Source organism: Drosophila ananassae, chromosome XR, assembly GCF_017639315.1.
Source record: "Drosophila ananassae strain 14024-0371.13 chromosome XR, ASM1763931v2, whole genome shotgun sequence".
NCBI lineage: Eukaryota > Metazoa > Arthropoda > Insecta > Diptera > Drosophilidae > Drosophila > Drosophila ananassae.
This window is the reverse complement of record NC_057932.1, coordinates 15,016,342-15,026,707: the sequence shown is the minus strand read 5'-3', so window position 1 is coordinate 15,026,707 and position 10,366 is coordinate 15,016,342. Positions and strand designations below refer to the sequence as shown.

At 40.2% G+C, this 10,366-nt stretch overlaps 3 protein-coding genes across 3 annotated transcripts; 1 reads left to right on the top strand and 2 right to left on the bottom strand.

Moving 5' to 3' along the window:
• Positions 1–27: 27 nt before the first annotated feature.
• On the bottom strand, positions 28–5,898 carry LOC6505044 (UPF0472 protein C16orf72 homolog). Its single transcript, XM_001965536.4, has 5 exons — positions 5,230–5,898; positions 2,668–2,757; positions 2,423–2,609; positions 2,116–2,352; positions 28–1,747 (listed from the first exon to the last, which is right to left on the bottom strand). Exons 1-5 carry the CDS (start codon positions 5,408–5,410, stop codon positions 1,624–1,626), a joined length of 819 nt encoding a protein of 272 aa, XP_001965572.1. The 5' UTR covers positions 5,411–5,898; the 3' UTR covers positions 28–1,623.
• A 530-nt stretch (positions 5,899–6,428) lies between these two features.
• On the top strand, positions 6,429–8,232 carry LOC6505222 (exosome complex component rrp45). Its single transcript, XM_001965537.3, has 4 exons — positions 6,429–6,975; positions 7,043–7,645; positions 7,712–7,849; positions 7,907–8,232. Exons 1-4 carry the CDS (start codon positions 6,519–6,521, stop codon positions 7,945–7,947), a joined length of 1,239 nt encoding a protein of 412 aa, XP_001965573.1. The 5' UTR covers positions 6,429–6,518; the 3' UTR covers positions 7,948–8,232.
• LOC6505043 (histone deacetylase complex subunit SAP30 homolog) lies at positions 7,986–10,052 on the bottom strand. The gene is made up of 2 exons (XM_001965538.4): positions 9,397–10,052; positions 7,986–9,113 (listed from the first exon to the last, which is right to left on the bottom strand). The coding sequence occupies exons 1-2, from the start codon at positions 9,787–9,789 to the stop codon at positions 8,985–8,987; spliced, it is 522 nt and encodes a 173-aa protein (XP_001965574.1). The 5' UTR covers positions 9,790–10,052; the 3' UTR covers positions 7,986–8,984.
• Positions 10,053–10,366: the final 314 nt, after the last annotated feature.

The window sequence follows — 10,366 nt, the reverse complement described above, 5'->3', positions numbered from 1 at the left end:
TTGTTGTTTTTAATGTTCATTTTTTTGTGAGATTTTCTCATTGTTTTTATATTTTATTTTTAAATAATTCTTTAGGTTTAGTACATACAATTACAACGCATTATTTTCATAGGACTTCCGACTTTTCCGACTTTCTTGACTTTTCTCTCTTTACTTCCTGCCGACAATACAGCTCAACATCCTATCCGATTTTAGTTTTTCTTATTTTTTCTGTTTATTTTTTGTTGAATTTTTTGTTATGTTTTTTTTCAATAATTTCTGTTGGTTTTTTTTTCGGTCTTTGTATTTAATATATGCCGAACTACAAACATAGATCAATATTACATCATCGTATGCTATTCATATACATAGTTATATGTATAAATAGATGTTGTGTATATGGAATAATCAGGCTAGCTAAAAATTGGCGGCGGCTTCACCACAAGTTTGTATACAATAGACTTCATTTCTTTTTTTATTTAATTTCTTGTTTTTTTTTTTTCAAATATTTTTAAGTTTTACAATCAACCTTTCTATGGGATTTCGGGTATAGTTTTTCTTATTTTTTTTTTTCTTTTATAATTTTGGTAGGTGGAATAATTCTGTCTGGCTTTTTTTCTGTTGGGTTTCTGACTTTTCTTAAAATTTTATTTTTCTTCTGCTAGGATGAGGATGGCTTAGTCATGTATACGAGAGACCAAATGAAAATTTATATATATATATTATAGATTTGACAGTTTCAAAAAGGATGCTGTTGTATATAATATAGTATATATACATGCGTGTATACATATATACTAATCGGCTAATAAAGTTCACTTTAAGTCGCATAATTAATAACATTGAATTTTTATGTCGCGCATTCTGTAGTTTTCTTTTTTTCTCTTATTTTTCCTTTTTTTTTTTTTTTTTTTGTTTTTTGTTATTTACACAGCTGTATTTTGTGGTTTATTTAATGCATAACACAACAAAAGTGTTACACTCAGTAAAATACAATTACTATTAATGCTTGGCTTAAACTTAGATCAGACCCACAGCTGGCATAAACCTACTAACTCCACTGTGTCCTCTCTTCTATAATTCTTCCTCTAATATAATTCTTTTATTCTTCCTCCTCGCGATGACAATGATCAACAGTATTATGTAATATTAATGCCCGACCGATGCTTCCAGCACTATCTATGCGTCAAAATAATTATCAACTTGACTTTCATAACTTATCTGCTATTAACTAAAACATAACTTAACCTTAACTCTTTATTTATATATATATATTCATATATATATACAAACATATATATATTAATATATGTATGCGTGTGGGTGTTGTGGCTTTACGTACATATGCTGCTTTGTAGAAGATGCGAACTTGGTTTTTCCAACAATTTTCAAAAAACAACGTATAGGAAAAAAAAAAAATTGTAATAATCGTGTTCTCAAAAACGAAATTTGTCCAAAAACAAAAAAAAAAAAAAAAAAACCAAAAATCATAATGTACATTTGATGTTCTACGTCGATCTTCTACGGTCTTTCCTTGGCCAGATGATGAATTTGTTTGGTGGCTGAATTTGTTTTGATGATGGTGGTGGGGGGCTGGCTGGCAGGCAGGGGGCATCGGTATTACATCAATTGGTTTCCATTGGATTACATGAAGCGCTGTCGTTTACTACTATAGTGGCATATGTCCATTTTGTCGTCGATGGGACTGCCGGGACGCTTGCAATGGCGCGCTATTTCATTGGCAACAAATGCAAACAGCTCTGGGCCACTAAAAAAAAAATAAAAAAAATATACATTATTCAAAGATTATCATTAAGTAAACTTGATCTACGAGCTATTGCCTAAAAAGTCAAGCCCAATAACCGAGAAAATCTTCCGTCAGAAGTGCCTAAATAAGGAGATTCCTTATTAGCAAGGAAAACATGAAACTGAATCAATATCTATCTCTTATTTAAGCTTTACTTTTAACTATAAATAGTAATAGACTAGCGACATCTAAAAGTTACTTAAATATCTAGTACCCAGTACTTCTTACATCTCTTTCCCTACTTCTAATACAAAATATCCTTATAAGATAGACTAACACTCGACAGATCAAGCCTACTTATACTTTAAAGATCTAAAAACCAAACGAACCGTGGACGCAGAACCAAGGCCTCCTTAAACGTGTGCAAATCATCACCGATACCACCGGCGGCGGCAGCAGCTCCACCTGTCTGACCTCCGCCGCCGCCGCCACCGGCTCCAGCCGACAGCAAATGTGATTGTCCTCCAGCGGCTGTCGGCGGACCACCGGGCAAACCCAGTCCTGAGCTGTGAAATCCTAGGCCAGAACCACCGCTGCCACTCTGATGGTGCTCTGGTTTCGGTGACCTAAACAAGAAAGAGAGATACAACCACTTTAAATGGACAAAGTTCTATAAGATAACCATGTAGGACTCACCGACGATTGGCATGTGGATTGGCGTTGGATGGCGGTAGGGGTTTTCCGGCCAGATAGGCCAACAGGTCCTCGCGCCTAATCATCCTGCGTTTTTTGCTGCGCGCCCAATCGGCCAGCTCGCGTGTGCGTCTTTGGTAGCCACACTGAATGGCGGCATCGCTGGTGCGTTTGAGACCATCACATGATTCTGTCAAGAAAGTAAAGATATTAGTATCTATGAAGAGTATAATATTCAAGGATGGTACCTTTGTAGAGAGTTGTCACAGTGCCAGCTGCGGTCTGGAAGGGGAGCCAAAGGGCGCCTGTATCTGAGGAAAATGTGTTGGATGAGCGCTCTGAAATGAACAAGATACACACTGATAAGTATACATATTTATTTATTGATGTGGGGATCGGCTCTTATAGCTCCCATTGTTGTTTATATTTTATGACTCTATTTGCTGAGTCGGCTTGGTAAGACGAGGATCGCAGTGTAGACATTATACTGAGAAACACAGCTACTACCGGAACCAAAACTAATTTAATTTAGTAATAATAAGTATTTCTTTTTATTATTATTATATAAATATATATTATACAATTTATATAAATGAATAAATAAATATGTAGATGCCTTAAGGGGGTTTGAAATGCGATTAGTTCCTGATATGAATATTTTATTGATCATTATGACAGAAATCGCATTTTTAAAGGGTGGTTTCTATATTAAACGGTTCCATTAAGACTTCATGTTTTTTTTTTCAATTAAAAAGTTTAAAAACACTAGATCGAAGATTTTATATTATTTTTTAATGAGAATTCTTTAAATTATTCCTCAAACAGATAATTAAAGGGGGTTTCCCCTAAAAAGATCAGTAGACCACCTGCAGGTGATGGACTTGAATGGCGATATGTCCGATATTCGTTGAATAACATTAAGAATTAATCGAAAATTAATCGATTGTTTATAATGTTTCATGAAACAAATGTTGTTTTTTGCAATTAAGGAATTTAAAAGAAAAATATCAATGAGTTTATATTATTTCTTAATGAAAATTCTTTAAATTGTTTCGCAAATAGACAATTATTGGTGGTTTCCCCGAAAAAGATCAGTAAACCACCTGCTAGTGATGGACTTTAATGGCGATATGTCCGATGACAGTACAAATTAATCGAAATTATATCGATTGCTTAAAAAATGTTAATCATTCTAAGATTATGACAGATTTCATGATGACTTGAAATTTATCTCTTTTCTGAGGAATTTTATCAGTTATATATATAGTATATATACCCCAGATACTGTAGAAACATTATGAGAAAGATTTCTTAGAAAATTGTTCAAAAAAAAAAATGAGAAAAACAATAGAAATAAAAGAAAGGACCTCTGACCTGTCGGCCATTGAGGATCATTTTCCACCATTTTGTATCCTTTTTCTATTCTCTCCGGACTTGTTCCGTTCTTCCCCTAACCCCTCTGCCTGCTCTTTGCACACCTGCTGCTGCTGCTCCTGCTGCTGCTGCTGCTGCTGCACAGGGACAATAAAGGACGAAAATAAATGAGAGTGGGACAAAAGGAGAGCCGCCGCCTAGCAGAACCGTTATATCGACCCAAAGTGTAGGAGAGGAAGAAGGAAAATGCCGAATGAAAATTCCGTGCAAGTGGGATGGCAACAGTTTTTTCCATCCCGTCATAAGCAAAAAATAATTTGCAAAAAATAAAAAAAAAAAAAAAGAAGATTAAAATAATAATACTTCCTCTTCTGCAACATCCTACACATCTTATTTGCATTTTTTTATTTTTCTTCTTTCAGCGAAAACAATGACGACAGCAAAACAGCTGTTCGAGACAAACACACACACATACGCACCTACACGGGATGTTTGGGATGTGCGTGCATGCATGCGTGTGTTGGTGTGTGTGTGTGAGAGTGTGAGTGTTGGGTGTTGTTTGTCTCTCCGTGTTTTTGCCTGCACGCACATGTTGATTAATGATATCAACAACAACAACAACAACAACAACAAGAATAACAACAACAAGAACAACAGCAAAAGAACTGGCCAAAACGGAAAATTCTTTAAGGTGACGCCTCTGCTGCTGCTGCTTCTTCTGCTTCTGCTGAGTGCTTCTTCTTCTGTTTGATTCTTCTTCTTCTGGGGGGAAAAACGTTGCACTTGCTTTCTCGCTCTGGTTCGCTCTGGGCTCTCTCCCTTTTTCTATTGCATTTTATCCCCCCCTCCTAGCCTCATCATCATCCTGTCCCCCTCTCTCTCTCTCTCTCTCTCTCGCATTTTTGATAATGCGTAGATTATTTTCAGGATTGGAACAGGGGGTCCCCCAATGGGAGGGGGGAGACCCTACAGCTGAGCAAAAGCCGGGATGTTGCCGCTGCCGCTACAGCTACCGCTATGTGCACTGTGCCGTGCTCTGCTTCCTCTTATTCTGGCTAGTCTATTAATACCTCGCCCAAAACTATTTTTGAAGAGAGTCTCGCCAGACTGCAGGCAAGGCCCCTCGCTCGGTTCAGCACAAATTTATGTTGTGGGGCTGAAAATTATGGAACCCCTCTTCCCTTTAATCCTTACTACGCCTTTGCTCGCCTGCCTCTCCCGACCCACACACACTGCAACACACACACACTCTAGAGAAACACACAAAGAAAAGAACTAACAAAAATTTTTGTTGAAAAGCATGGAAAATAGTAGGTTCTCTCCTCGTTTACTCTTCCTCTTCTTTTTTTTTTGAAGCACGGACGACGCCCTTGAAAGAGGAGATGACTTTTTGAGGGGGGAGGGTAGGGGAGATGGGGTATGGGATGCGAACTTACCTCTGTAGAGCTGGGCAACGGCGGTGGCCGAATCCTGGAATGCTCCATAGACGGTGCTCAGATTGTTGTCCCGCTGACGCACATACTCCCGCTCGTATTCATCTTGCTGGCCGTGGATCTCGCGATGGTATTGCTCCTCCAGCCAGCTCTCCTCGCCGCCAGACTCCTGCTGTTGCTGCATTTTGCTGCCTTTACCTTGTACCTTGTTTTTCTCTTGTTTTTTTTTTTTCCGGCAAATGCCAAAAAAAAAAAAAATAAAAAAAAAGGAAAAATCCTTCTGGTGCTGCTGCTCCTTTTCTTCTGTGCGGCCGCTTCTGCTCCTCTTCTTCTTCAGCTACGACGACACACTCGAACACACACACACACACACACAGGCACGCGCGGAGACACAGACGTACACACGCACACACACTTTTGCGCGTGTGTGTGTGGGTTTGTCAACTGTGGGAATCGCGCTCCGAATATACGCCGATGATCCTTTCCGTGATCCTGAAAACCAATGCACTGACTCGCGATGCCAATTCACTGCAGGACTACACAATTTTGTAACTTATTTGTTCCGCAGTGGGATAACGAGCAGCACTTTCATCAACTAAACCAGCAAAAAAAGAACTCACACACTCAGTGGCAGCGCTGCCAGATCGTTCAGAACTCTGACAACTTTGCAACTAGTTCCGCGTTACTTATATTCTTAACCCGGAACTAGTTTTGGCAAGATTTTATTAAACACTCAAAAAATATACTATTAACGATTAAAATTAAAGAATTATAATTAAAGAATTATAAATTTATGAATGATTTCCGTAGGGTTTATGATTTTAATACACAAATAAAAAAAACTGTAAAAATATCATTATAAATATCGACGTTTACTTCAATAAATAGACAATATTTTTAGGGGATCCTATAATATTAAAAATATATTGAATTATTCACTTTCTATATTCTATATTCCAAAAAATAACGATTTATTCTTATATTTCCGATAACAAATATATAAAACCCAACAAAATACGTTCACTTTAAAAATAAACTAAAGGTACTTAGGAACTTTAAATAGTTTTCTACTATTTAATGGTAATTCTTAAGTTTTAATCTACTAAGTGTAACTATTATTAACATTTTTTATAAATAAGAATTTTTACCTTCTTTTGGAACCAGTTGGAAAATTAATAATAATCGCCTTTTCGATAACACCACTTTTTTTCCATCAGCCGGTCACACTGCTGTGCACGTTTTTGAAAGCCGGCCCTCAACGCACAAATCCAAAACAAATCCAGAAATCCACAATGTTTATGAACTCAAATCTATTTGAGCCCGGGAAATCCAAGGCGGAGAAGAACTTTGTCCAGCAGGCGGTGAAGCAGAACCACAGGCTCGATGGAAGGCGCTCCAACGAGTGCCGCGACGTGCAGCTAACCTTCGGTGCGGATTGGGGCACAGTGGCGGTTACTCTGGGCGAGACCAAGGTACTGGCCCAGGTGAGCTCCGACATCGGCGTCCCAACAACAGCCCGGGCCAACGAGGGCAAGCTCCAGCTGAACGTGAACATCGGCGGTGTGGCGTTTCTTGACGAAGCGCAGAGCACTCATGACCAGCGATTCCTCACCTTAAACTCCCTGCTGGAGCGCACGTTCCGCAGCTCCAGGTGCCTGGACTTGGAGTCGTTGTGCGTGGCTGCCGAGCAGCATGTGTGGTGTGTCCGAGTGGACATAAATGTCCTCAATCACGATGGAAATCTTTATGGTAATTTGCCGTCCAGACGGAGAAGCTTCAGAGGATTAGGGATTAAACTATCATCTTTCCATTACAGATGCCAGCACTATAGCCACCCTGGCAGCATTGATGCACTACCGCCGGCCGGATGTGACATTTGCGGAGGACGAGCTGCGGATCTACACCGAAAAGGAGCGGGAATTCCAGCCCCTGCTCTTCCTGCACTATCCCGTCAGTGTTACGTACTGTATTTACAAGAGCAGCTCCCAGCCGATAGTGGATCCGTCGCTTCTCGAGGAGAACGCCGCCGATTCGGTGATTGTCCTTAGCTTTAATTCGTACAAGGAGCTGTGCACCCTGAACGCCGGAGGCAGTGCACCCACAAACGTACGCACCATTATGCAGTGCGCCCGGAATGCAGCCACTCGGTCCAAGGCCCTGGTGGATTTCATACGCAAAGCTTTAGTCCTAGACGAGGAGCAGAGGTCGAAGGGGAGTGGACAGGTCCCGGGACTAGTGGGTCTGATCAGTGAGGCGGCGCACAAGATGAGCTTCCACCAACTGATGAAGGACGAGCTGGACAAGGAGCGTGCCACGACAGAAGATTCGCAAATGGAGGTGGACGAGCAGCCTCCAGAACAGGCGGTGGTGTCAGTGGCCCAAGACGATGTTAAGAAGGAGAAGCCCAAGCAAGAAAAGGGTAAGATCCAATTGGAATGCATGGAATAGAACAGAGTAGAACGATAACTTCCAATTGTGCTTTCAGAGACGCCGATGGACGACAGCAGCTGGCTGCCGGAGGAGAGCACCCCGGCGACTGTTCCCGCACCCAAAGCGGGAAAAACCAAACAAAATCGAAATAAGAACAAGGGAAACAAAAAACAACATTCGAAAAAACCACAAAGTACGTCGTTAAATGATAATATTTTCATTGAAAACTAAATGTATTTCCAAATTCCAGATGAAAGCGATTCAGAGGAGGAGACCAAGCCGGTTATCTAGTCGGGGGATAGAGAGAGAGGAGAGTGATCCTGATAGTTAAATGAAAATGCTTTCAATTAAGTTTTATTTAGGCTTATAAGTATGGCTAAAAATCAGTCTAGGCATTTAACAGAAATCGCATAGGGTGGAATTCCAATCGGAGCTTGGAACCAAGATCTTAGTTCGTCTTAGTCTTAAACTAGAGCTCTAAATATATAATTCCGAATGGGACGACGATGTTAAACGTTTAAAAATGTGTGTGTGGAAAGGCTGTTGTTTTCATTGAATTATATCTTTTACAGCAAATTTGTGGTTTGTGGTTATTATTTAATATTTTATTGGTTGGGGGTTCTGTTTTTTTTAGCCATTCCCCCTCCCTCCCCCCGCACTTAACATGAGATATAATACAAACGATTAAATGAACAAGTGTCGCGGGTATTCGTCTTAAATCTAAGAATACGAATTCGTATTTAATTCAGTGTGGGCTTTGCGTTCTCTTGTTAATTTACATAGTTTATTTTATGTAATGTATAAGTGTAAAAGTGTTTACAGATAAAGAGCTATTAATATTAACAACGGACCAATGCTACAATTATGTTGTACAATTCTTTTTCGCTTAAACTTAAACTATATACTTGTTGGGAGCACCAGTTGCCATTTTACTTACTCTTTTCTTTCATTCTTCCTTTTTTTTTTGTTATTTTTTTATGAATGTTTTTAGTTTTACATTGCAATTTATCATTAAAGTTTATAGTTTTTAGTTTCTCTTTTTTTTTATTCTTGTTGGGAAGTGATCGGGAAGGAGACTTTTGGGCAGTGGGTGAGATGGAAAGGACATTTCGCTATCAGTAATTTGTTTTCGTTTCCTTGTCGTGTCGTATTTGGATGAACAATCCTCTCCTGACATCGGTCCGGAGACACCAAAATGCAACAGCAACAACAGTATACAAGTGTGGGCGGTTGGGCGTGGGAAGTGGTTGGCATTAAAATGAGAAGACCGAATCGGCATCGTCCTCCTCCAATCTGTGCCACCTGACCACGCCGCCGCCCCTGCGCCTTCAGGTGGTGTCATTGCCAATGCCATTCTTCTGATCCAACTTATTCGAGCCCATCTTTACCATATACACAAAGAATGTGATAATCTCCTTCTCCTTGATGGGTATTGTCTTAAAGTGCTTCATAATGGTCTGAAAAATACATAGAAATTAGGAATATTGAATGAAAGTATAATTCAAATTAGGGAGAGAACTTGAAACTATCTATATTACAATTTGAAACAATACAATTTGAAGCTATACAGATTCAGACACCCCCCCAACTGGATTGGGAGCTCAAACTAGGTCACAAACTTATTCGCTTTCTGGGGCAATTGTAAGTAACACAGATTCCCCATCTATCGACATTTTTGGGTACATATTTTTGCGAACAGCACTGTCTAAGAAACTAAAATATGTACGGCCGACTACTCACATCCGCCAGCTGTGCTCGCTTCATGCCCTGTCGGGTTTGGACCTTGAAGTGGCGCTTGTAGCGACGCAGCGTACTAACGCCCAATTGATAGAGATCGGGGAACTCGTGCAGATCGGTATCCGTCTCGTTGCTATCGTCCTCGCTGTCCTTGCGCCGCCGCTTAGTCCTCACCGACTGGATGCGCTCCTTGTGATGGTCACAGATGTATATGTGCTGGGCACTGGGATCACTGCTAAGTTTTAGCCGCTTTTGGGCCACCGTTTTCTGGATGCGCTTGGAGTAGCTGGCATAGCCGGCCTGGTTGCGACACCTCTCCATGTCATCGATAAGGCAGCAAGTCTGGTCCGTGTGGCCGCGACTGTCCTCCTCGCCGGTGCTGAATCCGTTGTTCATCCTAAACTACTGCGCTTAGCTCGATTTTTTCGGTAATTTTATGTTAGTGATGCGGATTTTCTGCTGCTCGACAGCTCCTCCTCTTTGTTCCGCTTTAGGCTACGTTTCCGTTTCTCTTTCTATAGCTTCTGCTTCTGGTTGCTTTGCCTTCCCTTTCGCTGTTTTGTGAGTTCCACCCCCTCCATCAGATTTTCTTTTGCGTCGCCTTCTCCACTCGCCGGCTGAGGGTCACACTTAGGGATGGCACTATGGTGGCGGTGGGGCAATGCTATAAAAAATTTGAATTTTGCGCGGGATAATTAGATTATATCCGTAAAAATGGCTTTCTTCGTTTTATATGGAAGCTTTTCCAATAAAGTGAGTCTTATTCTTTCAGAACTTGATTTTTATTATTTGTTTTTGATCTTATAGGGCACTGCTCATCAGCTGTGCTTAGAGATGACACTTTGAATATTTTACAAAAACTACTAAGAGCTAGGGAGTTATTTTAAAAGAAATCATTAAAGAATTACAAGCATTTAATAAATGTTCAAGTTGTTTAGTTGCCATATTTTAACTTATTTTACCATATATGCCT

Excerpts from the sequence above, each read along its gene's own strand:
- LOC6505044 (XM_001965536.4), bottom strand. The coding sequence starts at position 5,410 with ATGCAGCAACAGCAGGAGTCTGGCGGCGAGGAGAGCTGGCTGGAGGAG. Across the intron at positions 2,610-2,667 it reads TGTGACAACTCTCTACAAAG|AATCATGTGATGGTCTCAAA; the intron begins GTACCATCCTTG and ends CTTTCTTGACAG. Across the intron at positions 1,748-2,115 it reads GCCTTGGTTCTGCGTCCACG|TGGCCCAGAGCTGTTTGCAT; the intron begins GTTCGTTTGGTT and ends TTTTTTTTTTAG.
- LOC6505222 (XM_001965537.3), top strand. The coding sequence starts at position 6,519 with ATGTTTATGAACTCAAATCTATTTGAGCCCGGGAAATCCAAGGCGGAG. Across the intron at positions 6,976-7,042 it reads TCACGATGGAAATCTTTATG|ATGCCAGCACTATAGCCACC; the intron begins GTAATTTGCCGT and ends TTTCCATTACAG. Across the intron at positions 7,850-7,906 it reads ACATTCGAAAAAACCACAAA|ATGAAAGCGATTCAGAGGAG; the intron begins GTACGTCGTTAA and ends TCCAAATTCCAG.
- LOC6505043 (XM_001965538.4), bottom strand. The coding sequence starts at position 9,789 with ATGAACAACGGATTCAGCACCGGCGAGGAGGACAGTCGCGGCCACACG. Across the intron at positions 9,114-9,396 it reads AGCGAGCACAGCTGGCGGAT|ACCATTATGAAGCACTTTAA; the intron begins GTGAGTAGTCGG and ends TGTATTTTTCAG.